The sequence below is a fragment of the Crocodylus siamensis genome, chromosome 1 (genome assembly GCF_052110815.1).
Source record: "Crocodylus siamensis isolate JL-2025a chromosome 1, ASM5211081v1, whole genome shotgun sequence".
Classification (NCBI taxonomy): Eukaryota; Metazoa; Chordata; order Crocodylia; family Crocodylidae; genus Crocodylus; species Crocodylus siamensis.
In genome coordinates, this window is record NC_143395.1 from 137,932,219 (window position 1) to 137,956,582 (window position 24,364).

Sequence of the window (24,364 nt, forward strand, 5' to 3'; positions counted from 1 at the left end):
TGACTTCTGCTCCCTCTCCTGTTATTTTTTTAACACTAATTGGGCACAAGAGCTGTTTGTTCCATTTATGTAATATTAGTCTCGTTAGTTACTTCCCCTCTAGCCCTCTAGAAAGCTCTGTTGGCTTCCCTCAAAACCCACCAAAAAACCCACCAAAATTGGTGCTTGATATCTAGTACTTCTCACCTACAAATTTCAAATTACTTTAAGGTAAAGGATTTCAACAAATTTGAAGTGATATGAAGTATGTTTTGAACTTTAAGAGCCAGGAGCAGGAATCAACATGCATGTAACATGCACAATAGAACTTGCTCTAAAACCTTTTTTATTACAGGAAGAAAAATTACATACCTTGGCATCCCAGTCTTTATTAAGATAATATATACATGTCACACATCTTCCATCTCCATTTGGATTATCAACATGACGCACATATCCTGTTCCGTTGCCTGGATAACAAGCCACCATTGCCTGCAATCAGAAAAATCATATAAATAAGGTTATTTCTTCTGCCCAGGAAAACAGATTTCTACATCAATTTACCAGCCATTACTTCCCACTTACATCTGAATTTCTCAGAAGTTTTTCTGACTTTCAGCTCTCATTATGACTCTTCCAGCCAATCAATTCTGAAGCCAAAATCAGATTAATCCAAAAACGCCTACATGTGAAGTATGTTTACAGAAACCTTGTCAAAGCCTACAAAGTAATAGTTTTAAAAGTGCAACTGCTCCAATAGCGTCGTTTCTAGTTTACAGCCATAGAGTGTGGGGAGGGAGTCTATGAGAATGTGTGTTCTCTCCCACAGTAAAGAAACTAATTGCTTGAATAGCCATGATGAGGTATTGTTGTGTCAGGTAATTTCATTAAGTTCTTTTTATTTTACTGCATTGTATTCATTCCTAACAATTAGAATTTAAAGGGGAAAAAGACACTTTTTGGTGCAAAGATGATAAAAACTTCAGAATGGACATACTTTTTTCAAACCTAACTGTAACAATTAACCTTGGGAGGTCCATTTTATCCTGCCACTGTTTTCTTTTGCCAATTTATTTCCCACCTTTAGGAAGGCTCTTAACTGATATATCTATGGAAACCAAATTTCAAGGATAGAAGAGATTCCCTTTACGTTCAGCTTCAAGAGTCTTGATTAAATCTGACCAATACAGCCTCAATATCAAGCTAAAACTTTCCAATACTCTACCTGCTTGACAACTTACTGGCTGCACCTACAAAAGAAAACTGAAACCTTAAGTCAGAGCTGTTCTGCCCAACTTCAGAGGGCCAGGGCCACATGCTGCCCTGTTTACAGGGCTAGAGTCACCCTGCAGGCTCCCAGGATCCCTACTTGTTACTGCCACATGAGCAATACAAACTCCTTGCTACCATCGCTGTAAGTAAAAAAAAGGCCTCTTCCTCCCACCCCACCACTACATAGTATAAGCAATCCCCCTGCATGCCACACAAGGCCACCTGCCACTGCACAAGTGGCCCAAGCCCACCATCCCATGCAAGCCCCTTACTGCTGCCATCTCACAGGCAAGCCCCCCTGCACTGTTCTTGTGGGTAGCAAGCCCCCCCACTGCCTCTACCCATGCTGCATAAGCCCTAGTGGCAAAGTACACAGACAGCAAAATGCAGCCCCCCCCCGCAGGCTTACATACACAGCAAAGGCTACATTTTCATTTTTATTGCTTTTATCGTTGTAACAGGGGGCCTGTTCGGGGCTGATCTCAGCACAGCCTGCTCACCTGTTCTTGGGCTAACTGCCTGCCTTCTCGCCCGCCACGCCTTGATTAATAGATTAATAAGGTTGTTAATAAAGTGGGAGGCTACCCGCAGGGCTCAGGCGGCCTCGGCCACACCTGGTCTCCAACTCTCCTCCTCAGGGCTTGCACCTCCACAGCTACCTCCGATGAAACATGACCCACCTGAAGGTGAGGGCTTTCACCAGGATGATCACTAGCCTGGCATTTCCTGGGGGCTCCCACACTACTGGGAGGCCCACCAGGCCATCCACTCCCTGCAGGGTGTAGTTTTAGGTCGTACCCAGGACCAGGAGCCTCCTATCATCCCCTACAGCTCCTCCCTTACCTCCAGGTGAAACTCAGCAGACCTCTGGCCAGGCAGTGTTGTTGCCTGACCTCCAGCACCCAAACTGCCTTGGTTATATAGGCAGCCCTGAACCTAAAATGGCTGCCCTCATTAGGCACCTGAAGGCTGCCAGCTCCACGGCCTTAAAGTGGCAGGCACACACAGTGCCCTGCCACAATCGTTAAGAAGCAATAAATACAAGTTTAAAAGTGAACCAACCGAAAATAGGGAAATATATTCACACTGAACAGAAAAAGTAGTATTCTGGTAGAAGTTATAAAACCAAAAAATGTTGAGCTTAAAAGTTCCTATAAAACCCTAATCCCTTGAATGTATTCATCATTACAGGGTCCCACATTATGTAAATATATTACATAGCATAATGTTATCTAATATTTGGCAAGGTCACTATTTATCAAATGCTGCCCCGGGAAGATTAACTCAGTGCTGTTTTGATTTTGTGGGTTTAAGATGCCAAACAATGTCATATAAGTTCTCTAATTTCCCATGCTGCATAAGCATGAAAAAAAAGAAAAAAAATGGAAGTTGGGTTGAAGAGGAAGACATCTGACTGCAATAGAAAGTCAACGTTTTCTTCTGAAAAATGTCAGTCTACCAGAGAGCCAGATAATGATTGTATGGAACTTGCACAATACTGGAAGCCAAGGAAAGTTTTTGCTGGATCCTATTCCACCAACACCCATCTCTAGCTGTTCATTACATTCATACTCTAAACAGCTTTCAACAGTGAAAATACAAATAAACTGTACTTTGAGAAGTGCTATGTAAGTCCATCAGCAATTAAGCACCACCCAAGTGATAAAGTTTCATAGTTTCTAGGTTCGGAAGAGACCTGAACAGATCATCTGGTCCGACCCCCTGCCATGGCAGGAAAGAGTACTGGGGTCAAACAACCCCAGCAAGGTGTTCATCTAACCTCCTCTTAAAAACCCCCAGGGTAGGAGCCTGCACCACATCCCTTGGAAGTTGGTTCCAGGCCCTGGCCACCCTGACTGTGAAATAGCACTTCCTGATGTCTAACCTAAACCTACCCTCTGCCAGCTTGTGACCGTTATTCCTGGTCACTCCTGGCGGTGCTCGGGGGGAACAGTGACTCCCCCAGTGCCTGCTGATCCCCCCTGACTAGTTTATAACAGGCCACAAGATCCCCCCTCAGCCTTCTCTTTTGGAAGCTGAACAGGTTCAGGTCCCATAGTCTCTCCTCATAGGGCCTGCCCTGTTGGCCCCTGATCATACAAGTGGCCCTTCTCTGGACCCTCTCCATGTTGTCCACATCCCTCTTGAAGTGCGGCGCCCAGAACTGGACGCTGTACTCCAACTGCGGCCTGACCAGTGCCGCATACAGGGGGAGGATCATCTCCTTGGATCTGTTCGAGATGCATCTGTGGATGCATGACAAGGTGCAGCTGGCCTTCCTAACTGCCTCCCCACACTGCCGGCCCATGTTCATCTTGGAGTCAATTATAACCCCCAGATCCTTTTCCGCCTCCGTGCTGACAAGAGAGGAGTTCCCTAACCGGTAGGTATGGTGCCGGTTGTTCCTCCCCAGGTGCATCACCTTGCACTTGTCTGTGTTGAAACCCATCCTATTCTCATCCGCCCACCCTTGTAACCTGTCTAGGTCTGATTGTAGCCTGTTGCATCCTTCCAGTGGGCCCACGTCCCCCCACATCTTAGTGTCATCAGCAAATTTGAACAGGGTGCTTTTTAACCCCCTCATCCAAATCGCTGATGAAGATGTTGAACAGTGCGGGCCCGAGGACCGAGCCCTGCGGAACCCCACTGCCCACGTCCTTCCAGGCTGAGAAGGACCCATCCACTACCACCCTCTGGGTGCGGCCCTCCAGCCAGTTGGCGACCCATTTGACTGTGTGGGTGTCTACACCACAGCCCCCCAGTTTCTTAATGAGAACGGGGTGAGAGACAGTGTCAAAAGCCTTCCGGAAGTCCAGGAAGATCATATCCACTGCTACCCCTGCATCTAATGATCTGGTAATCTGATCGTAAAAGGCCACCGGGTTGGTTTGACAGGACCTGCCACTGATGAACCCGTGCTGGTTGCCCCTAAGCAAGCAGTCCCCTGCTGGCCCCTCCTGGATGTGTGCCAGAATAATTTTCTCAAACAGCTTGCCTAGGATCGAGGTAAGACTAACTGGCCTACAGTTTCCCAGGTCATCCCTCCTCCTTTTTTTGAATATGGGAACCACGTTGGCCCTCTTCCAGTCCTCCGGTACCACTCCAGAGCACCACGAGTGCTCATAAAGCTGTGCCAGCTGGGCGCCCTCCTGTGGCAGGGCTTGACAGGGGAGCGGGGCAGAGGGCTGGGGGCCTTCATCAGCAGGGTTGCAGGGAGCCGTGGCTTGGGAGCGAGAGGCAACAGCATGGGCAGGGGCAGGGCACCAGCACCATAAAGTAGTGTGTGGGGGGAGGCCACAGCTGGACCTGCACCCTGGTGAGCAAAGGGTACAGGGGGAGCTCTCATTTTTGTGATAAAACCACCAAAATCAAATGCCAGAATATACAGGCATTTAGAATTCATTATACTGATCGAGGAACTGGTAGGATTCCAAATTGCTATATATAGATTGTAAATATATATCAATCAAACATTGTGTTCAACTGATATCACTAGTGGCGTTTCATTTTAATCATAGAAAACACAAAATTTGAGGGTTTTTATTAAACAGAGAATTTGGGATTTTTAAAACAGAAAAAAACAGTATCCCTGCTTATGAAGAATCCATCCCACATCTTACTGGAATCAGGACACTGTATTCTAAAAGAATTAGTTCTATGAATTAAATCTACAGGAAAGCCCTTAACTGCAGCAAGAAAACAAACCCAGCAGCCCTTTCCCAACAGATGTAATGAAGAGCCTTACAATACATTAAATGGACAGATGGTGATAATCTGCTGAGTCATGCTTGCAGTTAATGTGCTTTTTTCTATGACACACACAAATCTAAAATACTGTCAATGCTTAAGAACAGCTGTAATGATTTTGACTTTAGTCTGACACTTCTAATAAAAATTTAACATCTAGACATGCATGCAAACACTGAAAGAAAAATAGTTTTGTTGTGACAGTTTATCTAATATATATTGGTCCTACCAGTAATCATGACTCAGTATTTACTTAACAACATCAGGTTTCATGACTCAGCACTTATTTAATGAGACCTGGGTTAAGAATTTATCTTTCAACAGTTTAGAAACTGGAAAGCCAGCAAATACAAAAAGGCAGCCAACACAGCACGCTATGTATAATTTTATCCAGTTAGATTCACTATTCCCTTTTCCCAAATGGATTACTTTAACACAGAATGACAAAGTTTAAAACTTCCGTACCTGTGAAATGTGTTGTGTTGTAAAAGGAAAAAATTGCAAATGTGTGAATTCTCAAGTACTAAAGAGTTCTTCGTACCAAATTTTTGTTTAGCTGTAAAGGACACAGAAGTTAACACACAAGTATAATAGAACCGTATTATTCTCTTCAACATTTATGTTAGAATATACATCATGGTCCATGTTTCTGAGCAGACAGATAGGGAAAAAGGGGGTTTATTATTATGATTTTTTTAATCTTCATTTTTAAAAAAGAAAAAAAAAGAAAGGAAGAGGTTTAGAATCTGGATAGATTTACTTCTGGTTCTGGAAGACATATTTCAACATGAAATTTCATCAGGAAACTTTCTGTACTAAAGCATTTTGATCAGACAAGTTTGGCAGAACTCAAGCATCACCTTTGCTAAAAATAAACTATGCAAACTAAACAAACAGGATAAAGGAAAAGAAAGTTGGTTTTCCAAAAATGAGTACTGATACTTCAGTATTCAGTTTTCCCAACAGAGTAAGCGGGGAATATTTTCAGGTAGCTATAGGAATGAAAACCCTCTTCTACATTCTCCAAGCAACATGGTTTCTAACCATAAAACTTCTGGAACTGAGAAACATTAGATTATATACTGACTTAATTACATTTTCAGCTTGAATGTAGCCTGGTTTGGAAAATGCTCTACTGTGCTAGTCTAAAAGATAAAATAACTAAAAGTAGACTATCGTTATGTGCTTGACTACTGGAGTTATGTGCTTGACCTCAGTACTCTTTCCTGCCATGGCAGGGGGTCGGACTCGATCCGCTCAGGTCCCTTCCGACCCTAGAAACTATGAAACTACTTCAATGTCTGGAACTCAAAACCTCATAGGTCTGACTAAGCACTTCTAGACCATGCTTAAGAAATGCATCTGAATTCATGGGCGTGTCAAAAACAAACTTCAAAAGACAACTACTAAATTTCTCTATAACAAGAAATTAGTGTACCCAGCGGAAGCATCCTATCATTCAGTTACACTCAAAAGGGTCACATCCTCCCAAATGAGGCATTCAGCCAGTGGAAAGAGAAATATATAAATCAAGAACCATTCCACCTGGCCAGTAAAACATACATATTATGGATTACCATCCACTTACTAAAACATGGGAATTCTATATATACTTGGTTCAGCTTTGGAAATGCTACAGGCTTTCAAAATTTAAGTGTTACTTGTAAATTATCAATACAGTAGCTGTAAGAGTTGGTAAGTGTTTTTCACATGAAAACCAAATTGGAAGCACAAAGAGCATTATAGACATTTAACAAAGAACAAGTATATACGTATGCATGAAGACAGGGACTTAAAGTCACCTATAAAATATAATAAAGTGTTTAAGTTTCAGATCCTTTATCAGTACAGGTAAACTTGAAAATGATTCTGAAAGACATTTTTAAGTTTACCTGCACACCTTATACTGCTACATTTACATGGTACCCTGCACAATCCTTGAAAGGGATCTCAAGGCACCTTAGGGTACTGCAATATCACCCGGTTGAGAATCACTGCCCTATAAAGCGGACATGTTGCTTCTGACGTACTCTCACTTCTAAATATCTCGAGTCAAAACAGACAGAAAGCATTTCCTGAGAGCAGACCGTCATGTAGCAATACAATACAAAAAGTAATATTATGCAATAGAGTAATTCTACTGTCTATATTTGGTTTATGAAGTACCAGCTGTGAAAGCCATGCCTTGGACACAACAGAACAATGCAGTAAAAGATAATATTAATATAGAGAATGATGGAGAACATGGGAAAAGGGAAATAGTTTGAGAGGGTTCCACTGGGCAAGAGGCAGAGGTCTAACCCATGTATACCATCCCTACTAGTGGCGTCCTCCATTATGAAAGGGAAAAATGATAGGCAACAATCCTCTCCCCAACCTGGATATCCCAGAGGAACACCCAAACCAGTGGAAAATAACAAGTACATTTCCAGGGAAGGGAAATATATCAGATACAGGACTTAAAGGAAGATGTACTTTTAGACTAATATGACAAATGTGAGCTAACTTTACCATTTAGTTCAGGCTGAAGTGAAGCTGGAAGAATCAAAAGCTGTAGCCAGGAAACAGGATGTTGGCCTTTAGTACTTGAAGGAAATGCTCAATCAGATGGAGGTAAACTGAACTGAACTGGTTCAAAAGGCAATGAGAATGAGAGCCCAATCCCAGGCTCCCCCTGCACCGACAAGAAGCAAGCTACCCCAGCTAGAAGTCTGCATCAGCTGGTGGGGCTCCCAGCCACAGGGATGCATCCTATGTGCCAGGGGCTGGGAGCCTTGCCAGCTGATCTGGGCTCCCAGATGAGGAGGTGTCCTAGAGGCGCCCGCGGCAAGGAGATCAGAATCAGCCAATCATGGGGGGGGCTCCATGCACTCCATGGCTAGAAGACTGTGTGGGGCCCCTGTAGCTGGGGTTCCTGTCAGCACAGGAGCTCCCAGGCTCTGGAGTTCACATGGGCCCTCCCTAGCCTGGAGCTCCGGTTAAGTTAACAGGACTCCCAGCCACAGGGGCCCCTGGTGTAATAAAGAGAGGAAGCAGCTACAAAGTTATTGCACTTATTTTGTGGAATAACTCTGTAGCTTATTCCTCTTTTTATCATACCACTAACTGCCTGAATATGCAGCCAGGTGACCACAAGGTACAATTAACTGGTTAATCACGCTTTAAGTGCAACATGTAGTTGGGGCCAAACAAAACAAAACCCAAGAGCTAAACCAGCTCACGCTGTGGTAGAATCAAGTTAAACTTGGATTAGGTTAAGCAATGTACTGTACCCTTGAAAATATGATACTACAAAATCTTCCTCTCAAGATGACGCAAGGGATTTATTGTTTACTCATAATATATATTATCTAAGAAATTGATGTTAGTCTAAACTGTTGTAACAGGTAAACTTCAGAGACAACCTATCATATACTGAAGACATAATTAACAAGACAGTTCTATTTCCTTCCAGTGTAGTCCTTACCCCCAGTGAGAAAGATATGTATAGACTAAAAAAGCCAATTTAGAACACAAAAATTCACATGCTCTAATCTACAGGTGGGCAATTATTTGAGCCCATAGGCCAGATACGGAGTTTTGTTGAGCTGTCATGGACTGGGTCAGCACTCCCCACTCTTGCTCTTGCCCCCTTCCTCCCCCCACACTACAGCTTACCAAAATTCCCTAAGTGCCTCTGCTCCGTGCTTGGCTGGCCAACTGGGATGGGGCCACAGGCAGGCAAGGAGCGGCATCCAGAAGTGGGATGGGTAGCTGGGGCCAGAGCTGGGATCACAGGGCCATGACAGGAGAGTGCATGGCCAGACAGATGGTTGGGGCCATCCCACTCCCGAACACTGCTCCCCTGCAGCCCCATCCCATGGCTGTGCACCCTACCTGCACAGGTCCCACCCCCCACCAGCAGACACAGTGTGGATGGGTTGGGTGACTGGGCAGCCAGAAGGAGCCACCGCCGATGAGGCTGCCCAGAAATGAGTCTGGGCACTGTGCTGCCCCAGCCCTGCCGCACTATACACACCATAGCCTGGGCTGCCCCCTGCACCTGGGCTGGGTAGAACTGAAGGACCCACTATGGGCCAGACAAAATCCCTTGGTGGGCTGGATCCAACCTGTGGGCCATATTTTGCCACCCCTGCTCTACCTGCACCTACACAGTGTTCTGTATTGACTCTTAAAATGCACTTCACTGTGTGCAATAGCACGAGGATCAAAACGGTGCCTACACAGAAAACAAAACAAAACCCAAGAACTAAAAACAGCCTACATAACGTGGCAGAATTAATTTAAGGTTGGATTAGGTTAAACAATGTATTGTAACCTTGAAAATTTGATGCTAGAAAATTAAATTTTTTCAGTTATACTTATTATGAACAAACAATAAATTCCTTATATCATACTGAGGAGGATTTTCCAGTGTCAAATTTTCATCTGTAACTATCAGAGAAAACAGAGATGCCAACCTTTCCAAGTTGCTGTATGCACTCAGCATATTTTTAAACCAGGTCTAGGAAATCTCAAATGTTTAGACAAGTCTCCATCAACTGTTACAGATGAACAAGGAAACAAAATGGAGCAGCTACAGTTTAGTAACTAGAAAGTGTCTTGAAAGATGATGCGAGTGCACAAAACACAAATAAATACATAAAAATGTTGAAAGGAGCAGCTAACACCAAGTGCCTATCTAAATACTACTGACTTGAAAGAGAGACTTAGCCTTTGTGGAAACAAGTACAAAACCAATTGATGCACAGAGTGTGCCCCAGGAATTGCAGAAACAGGCCCCCAAATGGGGAGGTGGGGGGAAGTAACAATGAAGGCCTGGTAAAATGATAAGACTCTGAGACTGGGATCAGAGCAATGGAACAGTGAAATAAGGGCTCTTCATGATGGCTTCTAAACAAAATCCTACCACCACTAGGCTATTCACCCCACCACCCAAATTCTGAGATGTAGCTATTTTAAATATCAAGCTTCTCTCTCATCCCAAATAGCTAACAAATTTACAAAATTCACAAGTCAAAATTAACAAATAAGCAAATCTGCCAATAATCAACCTTAAAAGAATTTCAAAAGAATATTAAAATAGATTTTCCTCACTATCTACAATGCTGGCATTTTCTAGGCTGTCAGTTACATTAGACCTCTTGCTCCAAGTTTCAGTTTAAACTTAAGTATTGTTTTAAAAGGTCATTTTGTTAGATCAGTGAAAAACACCAGGGTGATCATGTTAATCTGATTTAAACCTTGCTTCCACAGATTTGAGTTAACTTGATACGTTCTTACAGTGAATCTACCTTTAAATTGAATGAAGAGCATCCACAAAGAGTTGTACACTAGCTTAACTCTGAGCAGGTCTTCAAAATGAATATACAGTACTTCTGAGCATGAAAATATCATGTAATCTTTGGAGATGTATTAACTTTAATCCTTCTGAGTAACATTATTCGTGGATGCTGCTGCTGTTGCAAAAACACTAATCCTCAAGCTCCAATAAGATATGTTCCACTATTTTTGGCACTGCAGTTTATACCATGCTTCAGAAAAGAAAAAAGAAATGACAAAAACAGAAGAAAAAAAAATGATAACTTTAAAAAGAGAACTCCCTGTCCTTGAAAGAGGAACTCTGAAAACAAGCAAAATTGCATTCTGAAGTTGGGACAAAATATTTCAACTTTGTAGCAGCCTAAATCTGTACTTACAGTAGGACTAAATACAAACCAACTAAAGAAAAAGTGAAAAGCAGTACATTTCATACTAATAATTATTATACAAATAAATTCTAAGTTATTACACAGTTACCAGCTATCACAGGTTCCTCTATATAAAAATGGTTCAGCGACCAAGCATTTTTAGCACCACAGAATTTAGGGCTCAAAAGTGAGAGACTGAGAGATCTCAATATCTTCAAACTAAAATATTTTTAGTCTGAGATGAGGAATAGTAGCAAAGATCGCACGAAACTACTTTTTGAGATGGAAACAATTGGCTTGATGGTAGAAATAACTGAAGAACTTATAGATGTATAAAATAGTAATAATTCACCTAATTTCAAACCAAGCCCAGGTCTTTAGAGTACAAAAAGAGGCCAAGTAACTTTACTACATACTGATTTTTAGGCACTTCTAAACACCTTAGTTCACAGCTGGTCCTTAAAAGCAAGAATATCAAGATACTGTACTATGAAAAAATCTATTCTGTTGAGATGGGTTGGATACCCAATGTTTGCACAAGAAACATTTTTCCCATAAAATACAGTATCCTCATTTTTTTTTCTGTATTTTGCTACACAAGATATTTAGCCAGGCCCTAAATATCTACAGTGTAAATTCTAAGTTAAATACTTGTATAAATATTGAACGTACTAGGTCTCCACTTCCTTCAAAACTCATATCTACCACCACACCCCCTTAATGTCAAAATAAGCATGGTTTCCTTCCCTGTACTGCAGAACTCCAAAAAAGTCTTTTCCTGTCACATACACTTTGAGAACAGAATAGATGTTTGACTTTACAAATAGATTTTTTTAGTGACAAAATGTGTAGTTGAGAGACCAACAGTCAAGTCATACATTTCAAACCTATACTACACACTGGAGTTTTTTAGTGAGGTCTTCAAATTCTTGGCACTGTGTGTTAACATTTGGGGAAGACCCTATTAATGTATTAAAAATTAGTGAAGTAATTGCATAGTGCCAGGACACTTCATGATGAACTGTTAACATTTGCTTTAGCTTTTCTTTCATTGTTCATTTAAACCTGATTTTGTTTCCAATTAAAAAGCAAAAAGCTAACTTTTTAAAATGTAAATTCAGCTTACAGCAAAGCTTTCTGGACTTAGATGGGAATTCTATGCAGGAAAATTTTTGCATACATTAGATTAACTATATAGGCAGAGGTATAAATTCACTATATACGAATGTGTTTGTGTTAAAATCTACATGTAGATGTCTGGGCAATTCACTGAATATGCAATTATAGTTTAATGCTATATAACAGATGTTTAAAGTGCCCAAATCAAAGCCTCATGCTGAATGAGAAGGCTTGCTTACAAAGTAATTTAAAAATAGCTATTCAGAATAAATATTAAAAAAAAAAAAAAAAAAGCACATCGACAACCATTGTGCCAACATCTGCACTCCATTTTCACATGATATACTATACAATATTACTCCAGTCCTCTGGGTAGCATCTTTAGTTTTCCATGCATTAAAAAAAAAATTCAAGCCGACAGTAAGCATAATAGCAGGGAAACAAGTATTCAGTCACACGGAAACACCCCCCAAATACAGAAAACTACTGCTTTAAAATAACATTCAAATGAATTCAAATCTGACTACAGTTTATGACCAAGCAGAACTTATAACCAGTTTTCAACTTACCTACAGTTTAAATCTGACAGTGTTGGTGTTACTCTTTAGAGACCTTACTATGCAAGCTGTTTTTCTATATCAGGCTATAGCTACACAGATAAGACTTCCTCCAAGACAGGTAACCTAAAGGCAAAAAACCACAAGGCAACTGCATTTCAGGCCAAAAATACATGAAGAGCTATCCCTAGATCAAGCTGCTCTGACCTGGACAAACGTTACCATGAAATTGAACCAGGGCAAAGTTTCCTTAAAGGAAACCTACCTCAGTTCAAGAGTCTACTCAGTAGTTTCCAACCTTTTTTATCCTGCAGACTGGCACAGGAGTGGGACAGGGCGCACAGAGCCAGCTGCCTCCCTCCTGGGGCTGCCCCGCCACCCAGCTTTAACTCTACACATGACTGCCTTTGGCAGAAGCTGCTTACCCAGGCAGCAGAGGTCCAAGAGGGGCAGCTTGTGCCATGACTTGGCAGCCAACTCTCCACACCCCGTGGTTGGGGACCTCTGGTCTACATCATACGACCTCAGTCCCATCATCCCCACCTCCAACACAAGATCCTGCAGCTGGGGGTTCTGCAGGTTCTTGCAGTCATGTTTTTTTAGTTTCTGAAGGTGACACTGTCACAAGGGCAGCCCCCCTAGTGGTAGTGATAATGGGAGATCTAATACATAAATTAATAGATTCACAGATGTTAGGGTTGGAAAGGACCTCAGTAGATCATCGAGTCCAACCCCCTGCAAAGACAGGAAAGTGCTGGGTTCAGATGACCCCAGCCAGATGCCCACCCAACCTCCTCTTGAAGACCCCCAGGGTAGGGGACAGCACCACCTCCCTTGGGAGCCCATTCCAGACCTTGGCCACTCTAACTGTGAAGAAGTTCCTCCTAATGTCCAGCCTAATCTGCTCTCTGCTAGCTTATGGCCATTATTTCTTGTGACCCCCAGGGGTGCCTTGCTGAGTAGAGGCTCACCAATTCACTTCTGTGCCCCCATGATGAATTTATAGGCAGCCACAAGGTCACCTCTCAACCTTCTCTCGCAGAGGCTGAAGAGATCCAGGTGCCTTCGTCTCTCCTCGTAGAGCTTGGCCTGCAAGCCCTTAACCATATGAGCGGCCCTTCTCTGGACCCTCTCCAGGTTATCCACATCCCTCTTGAAGTGCGGCACCCAAAACTGGACGCAGTACTCCAACTGCAGTCTGACCAGTACCTGATAGAGGGGAAGTATCACCTCCTTGGTTCTGTTTATCATGCATCAGCAGATGCATGACAAAGTGCAGTTAGCTTTTCTGAATGACTTCATCACACTCATGTTCATCTTGGAGTCCACTAGGACTCTGAGATCCCTTTCCACTTCCATGCTACTGAGCAGGTCATTTCCTAGGCAGTAGATGTGCTGGACATTTTTCCTCCCTAGGTGCAGCACTTTGCATTTCTTGTTATATCACATTCTATTGTTTTCTGCCCATTTGTCCAACCTGTCCAGGTCTGCCTGCAGTTGTTTCCTGCCCTCCGGCATGTCCACCTCTCCCCACAGTTTTGTATCATCCACAAACTTGGATAGAGTACACTTCACTCCCTCGTCGAAGTCGCTGATGAAGACATTGAAGAGTATCGGTCCAAGGACCGAGCCCTGTGGGACCCTACTACCCACTCCCTTCCAGGTCGATACCGACCCATCCACCACCACTCTTTGGGTATGACCCTCTAGGCAATTTGCTACCCACTGGACTGTGTAATCATTCAAGTCACAGCCTCTTAACTTGCTCACTAGTACGGGGTGGGATACCGTATCGAAGGCCTTCCTGAAGTCTAAGTAAACTATATCAACCCCTACTCCTACTAATGTTCTCACCCATCTTCTCAACCTGTCAGGAGCAAAGCCAAGTGGCAGTTTTAAGCACACTGGCACATGCTGGTACATTAGAACCCCGATATTTCACAGGGTTAGGCTCCTTGCCCCCTGAAAAGATGAGGCAGGTGAACTGGAGTGTTGCCCAACCCAGCCCACCCCTCACCTCCAGCTGCTGCTCAGGAGGAGCCAGGCTGGGCACATGTGCACAGGATCCAGTCCACCCATCTTGCTTCCACACAGCAACAGCAGTGCAGCCCAATGTGCCATGCCACTCTGCTTCCCCACTGAATTATGTCCCATGCCCCTGTCTGCCTGCCTTTCCCTGAAGCAGCCAATTCTGGGACTTTTGTTTCAATTTCCACCACCTGGTCAGGGCAGCTTATGAAATCTGGGACTGTCCTGGGCAAACAGTCACCCTACTTAGTGACCAACATTTCATCCTGTATCACCCTATACTCTGCTGGCATAAATTTTGGTGCTGACATTCACTGACAGCTTCTCCAAGGAAAAGGTTACTTGGGCCTTAAAACCAGAGTTGAAAAGCATTAACATTTTAATCTGCTTTAACATTCATCATTCAGTATAACCAGGGTTTGAATTACTGTTAAAGGAACAAAAAAGCAGTGTGTGCAAGTACCTGGGAATCATCAGTCCAAGCAGCAGCATGAACCCTGTGGGCAGGTATTGTAATGGGCACCTTACCTTGCATGCCACAGCTTCAGTACAGTAGGACCACCTCCAGCCTACTTGCTACATCCACATAGTCTCATGCATTACTTCTGCGGAATGAGGTTTTCTGGCATATCAGCACTAATGTAACTATGTGCCCTGATGGGGAAATATTAAAATAGCCACAGGACTGTTCCATGGTGAGACTCATTCATCATTCTAGGAATTCAGTTATCAATGCTACACAGAGCATGATCATTATAACACACTATATGGCTGGGCATTAGCGTGATCAGATTTAGAGTCCCAAGATGGTCTCTCTTGCCAGCACAGACCAGAATTTCGGCAACCATGCACTCTGGCCTGCTCTGCACTAGAAAACTTGACAAAAGATTAACTCGAATATACTCTGGAGCTGAATCTGTGGAAACGGTTTGTTTTTGATAAGATGTCAAAATGCAGATGCTACATCAGAGCACAAAGCATTCTGGTTCCTAAGTATTAAGATTGAGGGAGCAGCATCAGATTCTCTATGGAGGATCATCTGGCAGAAGGGAAAAGACACAATCAAAAGCTTGACAAATGCTCCTCCTGATCAGTGTATGCAAGTTCCAAAAGCATGCTTTTTAAATTATTAGTGCCCTACTACTGACCCTATGAAACTAGAGTTCCCAGCACAAAACAACTGAGATACCCCAATGGGCCTCAGGCATAACTGCAGAACACAGGAAAAGAAAACCATCTCTTAAATTCTTAGATTACCATACATCTCAAAAGTTTATTACTAGCACCTTTAACTGAACTGAAGCAAGGCTGTCCCACATGGATCAAGTCACAAAAAAAAGCTCCAAGTTTTAAAACAAGAGACAGTTGTGCCACAATTCAGGAGCAAGATTGCAGCTTTGCAACAGACTAGAAACACAGTATAATTAGCTAATACTGGCATCTCCATATTAAGATACAAGGAATCTAATAGGACTGTAAGCATACAAACCATACTGGAAAAGGGAAATCTTTTTCCCCCAATCAAAACTGATGACAGATCCTCTAAAGGAATCGAAGAACACACCAGGAACACTTTCATCTTCTCCAAAAATCTCTCAGCTGGCTGTCTGTCAACCAAACTCAAGCTCAAATATAGGCAAATACAAATTTCAAGTTCATTTAATCAGTATCCACTTCCTTCTGAAAACTTCAGTCTATTTTACCTCTCTAGCTATTTCTTTTAAAAAAGTTGAAAATAAAGAAATCTGGAAAACTAAAAATCCTTTATTTTTCATGCTTTCAACTAACAGGTTGTACTCCCCATATCTTAAAATCAAGCGCACATCAAGACAACACAGGTCTGTTTTTTCTAATCAAGTAACTGATTTGTAACTAGATGCAACAGCTTTCTTTTAAATGTGCACAAACAAGGTTTAAAGATATTCTATAGTTCTGATGTTTACTAGATGCCTGTGGGAAGGTAAGGCAGGGAGACGCTTTAGAGACTAGAATGGTTCAGAGAGGCATGAACTTTTGAAGACTACAACTTACAGATGCTAAGAAGGGACTGGCAGAAATAAAAGATGTTATATAAAACAGAGAGGGACAAGCGGAAAGGATGCTGCTAAGTGGATTGATTAGAGCAATTAAGGCTATTAACATCTGCAGGAATTTGGGAACAGCTAGTCCTGGTAATGAAATAAGAAGTCACAATCCCTGTGGAGACCACACTTAATACAATTTAGTCTACAGATGATTCCTTGTTCTGCAAAGAACAAGAACACTCCTGCATCTGCAAAGTGAAATTAAGCAGCTAATAAAAAAGTGGAAGCACACAACATCCCATTATATGTCACTAATTCAAGACTGACCTAAATGGGCAGCACTCAGGAACATCTACTGTCCATTTGTTATGCAGTGGCCTATATCAGGGGTATCAAAAATATGGCAGGCAGGCAGGCAGGATGGATCTGGCCCATGAAGCCCTATCATCCAACGCATGGTGCTGCCTCTGGATAGGGGCAGATGCAGAGGGAATGCGGTGGTACAGCTACTCCCCTCTTTCTAACGTGACAGGAACAGCATATAGGGAATTTTAAGTCTCCAAAGAAGGTAAGATTTGTCCAGTTCCCACCTCCCTTCCACTCCATGTTCAGAAGCATGTCCCTTCCTCATCTCCATCCCTGTCCCCATCCATGCCTGGTGCTGCCATACGCCTGAGGATGGAGGGAGCTCCAGAACCACACTAGCCAGGCTGTGTAGGGGCAGGGTTCAGGCCAAGACAGTGGCAGTGGGTGGATTCCTTTTTTCTGTCTGGTCCCCTTGAGTATCCCCCACTAACTCAGGCACAGGAAGGGGAAACTTGTCTGACTGCTACCACTGCTGCTGTCCTGTGCAGGCCAGCTGGAGAGGCTCTGAAGGGACATTAGCCATGGCAGGTGGGGATGGAGGAAGAAGGCAGGAGTGGAGGGAAAGTGCTTCTGAGCATGGAAGGGAGGGGGAGAGTGGAATTCTTACCTGGGACTTACAATCCCTGGCTGCTGCTCTACCAGTTGGGGTTGGGTGGCCAGGGCCAGGGAGGGAGGAGAAATGAGGCTGGGAGTAGGGGGTGCAGCCACCACTGCAGTGCTATTTACTGTTCCTACATCCACCTGTGTAAAATCCTAGATGTGCTTCTCCCTGTGGATGTTAGACTGAATCCACATGTGGCATGCGGGGGAGCAGATCTAGCCTCTGGACCCAGTCCCATGGTACTCATCTGACCCGCAAGGCCTAATGAATTTGAAGCCCCTGGCCTCAATAAAAGTACTCAGAGCTTTGATCTTTCCCACCAGGAACAGGCATTAATGTTGCAAGTGTTAATATTGCATCATTAATTAGCATCATCCAGTTTATGAATCCATGAAAGACTGGGCTTGGGCTCAGACACTGAACTTCCCTCTATTCAGTGTGGCTAAATACACAAGCAGAGAAGCCTGATATAGAACAACACCTTTATTTATCTCTAGGTCAATGGTTCTCAACCTTTTTAGACTCAAGGCACCCCTGAATAGACTTGAAGAGCCGATTAGCAAATGCCAGCTTAGTTTTTACTTTTTTTTTTTTTTTTAACCTGTGAAAAATAATAGAGCAGTTTCTTCTAGCAAAAGAAAGATAGAGATCCAGTGGCTGAAGCCAAAGTTGGGTAATTCAGATTAAACATACCACTGCAAATTTTTAACAGTAAGAACAATTAACCATTGTAACTGTGACAGGGGCATGCTCAGGGCCAGGACTCAACTTCAGCCTGCCCATCCATCTACATGGGGCAGTCCACCCAGTCTCCCCTGCCACGACTTGCTGGTTTAATAAACTGCTGTTTTAAATGGAATGCTGCCCATTATAATGCCCTGATGCCAGGGGCGCTATCCACAGCTCTGTACTACTCCTACCCCATGGCCCAGGCCTCGCAGATGGCATCCAAACAAGTTCTTACACTTTGACCTGAACTCGGCCTCTCAGTGTCTGAGAACTTCCTGGAGTCTCCCTCTGACCCAATTACACAGCCTTGACATGCCTGAGGACTTACTGGGGTCATGACTTGTCCTACTCCTTGGCTGAGCCACTGTGACCTCAGGTGTCCATAGACTAACCTTGGCCTGTCCACCCCCTACCTGGGGCTTCAACTTATGCCCTACAGCTGGGGCCTTTCAACTATGCCCTCTCACTAGGGCCTTCACTGTATAGCTAACAGTATTACTCCAGGAGTTGGCCCATGTGCTGCCTTTTAGGCTGTCCTTTCAGTCCTACTCAACACCTGGATTATGCAGTTCTTTGGGTTGTAAAGACGCCTCCTACTCTGTGCAGACCACCTCTGCTCTCATGAACTCTCCCTAGAGCTACACTACTGCTTCCCTTCTGAGGCCACATGACTGCCCCCTCACACTGGGGCCTCTGGGGTCTTACGCCCCTGTGGGGCTCAGGTGGCTGCAGCTATGCCTGGCCCCCATGCCTGATCCTGAATCCAGGTAACCCACCACAATGTGGGGGCTGGGGTTTTAAGGCACCCCTTCCTGTCTTTCCCTGGAGTGGTAACTGGTCTGGCATTTCTGGGGGACTGTACCACCACAAACAGCCCCACCAGGCCACCCATCCCCAGCAGGGTGCAGTTTTGAGTCATGCACAGGACCAGGGGCCTTCTGCCATCCCCGTAGCTCCTGCCTTTACCTCCAAGATGTTCCTGAGCAGGAGCTCAGCCAGATGCTGTCTCCTCGGCTGTTTGCAGCAAACTCTGCCCTGTGGGCCTAGACTTAAAATGGCTGCCTTATCAGAGCAGGCCTGCACCTGCTGGCTGCCTACTCCCAGCCTTAAAGTGCCCGGCACCCAAAAGTGCCCAGCCACAGTAACAATTTACCAAAGGACATTCTGGATTCTTTCACTGGAATTACTTTGGTCAAGCTTTCTCGAAATATATTTCTAGTTCAAGCAACAATTAATTCAGGAAACTGCAAAGGCCTGTGTTACACAGGAGGGCAGACTAGATGATCACACTGGTATTTTCTGGCCAGAGAAATATACACAGATGCAACACATCTTCTCCATTAGCAAATACAGTACCAGATTCAGTGTAAAGGCCGTATGTATTTGCAAAAGCAAAATGCTTTAACAGCTATGCCACTCATTTTGATGATCTTTTTCTTAGGACAATTACATGTATGAAAGAAAAAAGAACCCAAAATAAAATCTAATATTCAACTTTCATTTTTGCTTGATTATTTAAAGGATAGCTTCTCACCTCAGTCAAGGGGCATGAATGCAAAATGCTAAGATATACACAAGGGGTCAACAACCCCCAGCTTGTGCATCAGAGCATGGCATGCAAAGGCATTTTGCTTCACATGCACGCCTTGGGGTGTATGGGGGGCTGGGGCTGCACTGCCCAACAAGGATTGGGCCCCTTGCAGCTTCGCTACCATCCACCCCGGCACACCAACATTTTATAAGTTGAGGTTGAGGTGCTTCTGGCACTCTGGCCAAAAACATAGCTAAGCCTTGATGTCTACCATTGCCAGTTAGCTTGGCTAACAGCAGCACAGGCTAACTACTGAAGTATGCAAGGTCCTTACCTCAATTGCCTACCAGAGTTACCCAATCTAGTTAGACCGGCGCAGTTCAAGTGCAGTTCTGTTTGCAAGCAAGTATGTTTTTGGTGATATCTTTTATTGGACCGAGTGCATAGTAGGAAGAAACGACAGACATGAGAGGGGGCAGTTTGTGCCCAACAGCAAGACCTTTATTTCATTTTGAAATTAATTTAAAGTGCTTTTTAAATATAAATAAAAAATATTTATTTAAAAATAGAAAGGTGTATATATCTTTTAAAGTGAAGTCATATTTAAAAATTATCAACTAAAACATTTCAGTGGACTGCAGGCTTTGAAAGTACTTTATTTTGTAAAATCTAAAAAGCATGGTTCTTGGCAATTAAGGGAAAACAGTTGGTAAGGAGAAACCATGTACACCATGAAAATATTCTCTCTCTTCCTAGAAGTACTACTCAGTCAGAGCAAACAAATCACATGTTTGGGGAGGGCTGGTTCCCCAGTTTTGTAAGTACAAAATACACTGCATCTTTTTACTGCCTACTGATCAGAATTTGTGTTACAGCAACAGCAAAATAAGTTTTGGGGGGGGGGTTTGTTTCTGTTTTTAATTTTACAGAAGTATGAGAACTGGCAGAGGGCACAAGGCAAATGTAGTATTCTCAATTACTATCAACTCCTAGATAAACTAAACTTTTATAGTTTTCTACTGATAGCATTCCTTTTAAAAAGGCAATAAGCAGCTAGGGGGAGTCAAACTTCTGGGCCAACTCACTCCGGCAGAGATGTAGTATAGTTATTCACTGTACCATTACTAAAAAGATGCATCCTCATTTGCTTATAAAAACGTGCATTTTATGTTTCTCGATTCAAACTACCATACTTTTTTTCCCCTCCAAAAAGTAAACTTAATTTTATGAACAACAATATTTCAGATTGTCTATTCTATTTTTCCCCTCAACTTCAGACCACACATAAGGTTAAGCCATCCAGTAGTATAATTGGCTAACAACTATTTCACTGGGCATAATATAACATGCCAGCTGAAATTTAATTAGCTCAAGATGCCCTTATCAACTAGCCACAGTTTCCTTTCTCACAGTGGTAAGGCTATGTGCCAACTGCCTCAACAACAATGGAACAATTTTAGCTGAAACTAAGAAAGGCCCAATACGTTTAATTAAAAAGCTGATCAAATATGGTTTGAATAAAGCAAAACTTGTAGACTTTGGCTTTTCTGGTAAAGGTCTGCTTAATAGATATTTAAACAAGGACTGCAGGAAGCAAATCAAAACTGCACTTAACTGACAACAAAATGCTCTGAAAAACATTTCATACACTACATCCTTAAGATCATTAAAATTCTGCTAGAGCTCTCTCCATTCTGAAGGGAGAATATACATCAGAAATACACTAAATTGCAAGCACTACAGCAATTTAACTTGTGTTATTACACAACTAGCCTATTCCTGGACTCCATCAATTAAAAGAAAAAAAAACAGAAACTAACCTAGCCAAAAATATCTTCAAGCTTCCAAGCTGTACAAGGCACCACAGCATAACAGATACTGCCTCTATAAAAAGGTCACTCAAGCCACAGGAAAGGCTGGCCCATCCCCTGTCCTCTCATTAAAAACTTCCAGAACTATTACCCTGATCAGCTTGAGGGTTCGTTTAAGGCTGGGATATACATATAAAATTGCTTTAAAATTTATATTTTACATAAAAGCCCATCTATTGGCCTTCAGAACATTTTACTCAGCTAACCAATGCTCAGTCCAAATGATCCCCTCTCCCTAAAAAGCGTAGAAAAGCTTCTCAAGTATGTTCAATACAGTCATCTGGCATCTTTTCCAAGATCCTGCCTCCTGTTTTCTGAAATGGGCAGTGCAGTGTCAAAATTACTCTTGGAAAGGGAAGTGATAAGACAGTATACTAAGTGACTGTCAACCAGGATGCCAGGCACCCTGGGGCACTGTCATATTCCTTTGAAGAGTGCCCCAAAGTGAGAGGAGATAAGGGAGATAGATACAAGATAAGCAGATAACTGCAGGCTCAGGCTTGTTCTTTGTCTGGCTGATCTCCACCCCACTGCAAAGAGGTAAGCACTAAAATATATACATTTGTGTTTGGGGATATACGTTGTAGCTGTGTTGGTCTAAGGACATAGGCAGACAAGGTTCTTTGCGTGAATCTGATATCTTTTATTAGACCAACTTAAATAGTCGGAAAACAATCATTAAGCAAGCTTTCGGGTTCAAAAACCCTTCGTCTGGCTAAGGAAGTTTCAGCAGTTGGTGTGTGCTCTTCCTGGATGGAATGAAAAGTAAAGAAGTCTGGCTCAGCACATCTAACAGTTGCAACTTAACTGTACACTTGTGTTTGCTGTCTGAGCTGACCAGGCTGCCTGTTCTACTTAAGGAAAATGTTTAGTTTTGAACTTCTCTGAGCAATCAACCCATCTGCTCGCTCCCCCTGCCTGGGGAGTCGGGGAGCCCAGGTCAACCTAGAGGTCTGGCTTGGGACAAGCCCGAGGGCCATGCTGAGTCACAGTTCTAGGAGCCCGGCCATGAATTCAGGCTTATCTTGGTGACCCAACCATGGGCCGGGGAGGCCCATGCACTTCCATAGGGCCCCAACAGGTACGCGGGGCTGCAGGGTCGGTACCCAGTGACCCCTTTTGAGTGGACTTGGCCACCGGCTCCTTCTGCCCAGAGTGCAGGGGATCCAAAGAGCCCAGCCAGATCCCAGGGCAACCTGGAAGTCTGGCCCAGTCTGCTGAGGAAGTAAGATACAATATGGTATCATCTGGAGAGAAGGCGTCTTCCAGAATTCCCAGTAACATTTCTAGGGTTCTGCTAGGAGGAGTCCAACTGGTTAAAAGCAAAACATAGATCAAGACTATTAGTACATAATCTAAACACTAGGACTGATTATACATTCATGGGAATTACTCAAACCTTCAGAAGAACAGGGTGCCAGGAGAGACCATTTCCATTTGTGAAGGAGACTCTCAAGTAAACTCTTCAGGAGAAAAAGTTAAACTTAACAGGAAAGCTCACAAAAATATACCCACTAATGTTACTGAAACAATTAGCTATAAAATATTTTGAGGGCTGTTGCCATTAAAACACATACCTCTTTCAAAGAATTTCAACCTGAAAATACACTGACAAGAAAAGACGACTCCTTCTCTCAAACGGAAAGACTATTACGAAGTGTCCCATTTGATTACTGGACAATGCTGAAGTGAACTCACCAAGGCTAGGATGGCACAGCATGCCAAAGTGGCAACATTGGCAAAATATGTTGACAGTATTGACAGGACATAATGAGACAGAGGGTGTGCTGAAATCACTGATGTGCGTGAACAATGGAATGAATACCAATCTTTAATCCCAGAGTTGCCAACAACTCAAAAATGACTGTAGCTATGCAGTTAAAAGCATTAAAGAAAACTAATGCTGAACAGAGCTACCCTGGAACACTAGAGAATAAAAGAGGAAATTGGGGGAAAAATTCAAAGACTACAGAAACTGTTCAAAGTATAACAAGTCTGCCCTACATGGCTACAGTTCTGAAAGGGACCTCCAAAGATGACTGCAGTCAGTAAGGAACAGAAACAGCCTGTTCTACAGGGTAGTTCTGAAGCCCTGGCAGGTGTAAAGAGGAGGCTGGCTCACCTGGGCTTCAAAGGGTTAAGACTTTTTGAAGAGCTAGAGGAATTTGGGCCTGACATGCTTGTTTCTGCAACCAAAGAATAAGAAATCCAGTCTACATGCTAGCTTTTGAAGAAGTCTATGTATGGGTCACCATTTTGACGATGGGAGTGGGAATAAAGAACTTTTTCACGCCAGCACCTGAAGTGGCTACTTAGGCTAGGGCAGCACAATCACAACCTTTGAGAGAAGTGACATCAGGGAAAGCACTGGTCCTATCCCCATGACTTATGAGGGAAGGAGACTGAAGAAGACAGGGTTTGCTCAGAAAAACTGAACAATGGACTCAGGAGAGGGAGAGATGCCAAGAAAAAGAGGCAAAGAAGAGGGTGTGTAGAGGAAGCAAAACAAGATAGTAACATAATGTTTCCACCGAAGATTTTATAGTCTGTATTTCACGTCTCAGCCTTTAGGAACAGATTTTAATGCTTGTGAATTGGCTATTTTAGGAAATACATATGAAGATCTGTGTCTCAACTGCATTTGCACCATACAAATCTCTAGCAATACTAAACTACAATTTTCTATTACTGTACCATAAAATAATCTTTAGTATATAAAGAAACGATTTTAAATACTAAGCACCATACTGTTTCAAAATGACAAGGCCCCATCTTAAATGGATGCACACAGCAATGAAAGCAATGGACCCCTCAAGTCCAATTCTGCTATCTGCGTGATATACTTGCTCT

The 24,364-nt window shown here is 43.2% G+C and overlaps 1 protein-coding gene across 1 annotated transcript in view; it reads right to left on the reverse strand.

The window, feature by feature from the left end:
• Window positions 1–24,364, reverse strand: part of EGLN1 (egl-9 family hypoxia inducible factor 1) — a 46,663-nt gene that overhangs the window by 12,539 nt on the left and 9,760 nt on the right. The window contains exon 2 of the mRNA XM_090044012.1: window positions 352–471. Within this exon, the coding sequence (XP_089900138.1) occupies window positions 352–471 (120 nt within the window). The remainder of the gene's footprint in view (window positions 1–351; window positions 472–24,364) is intronic.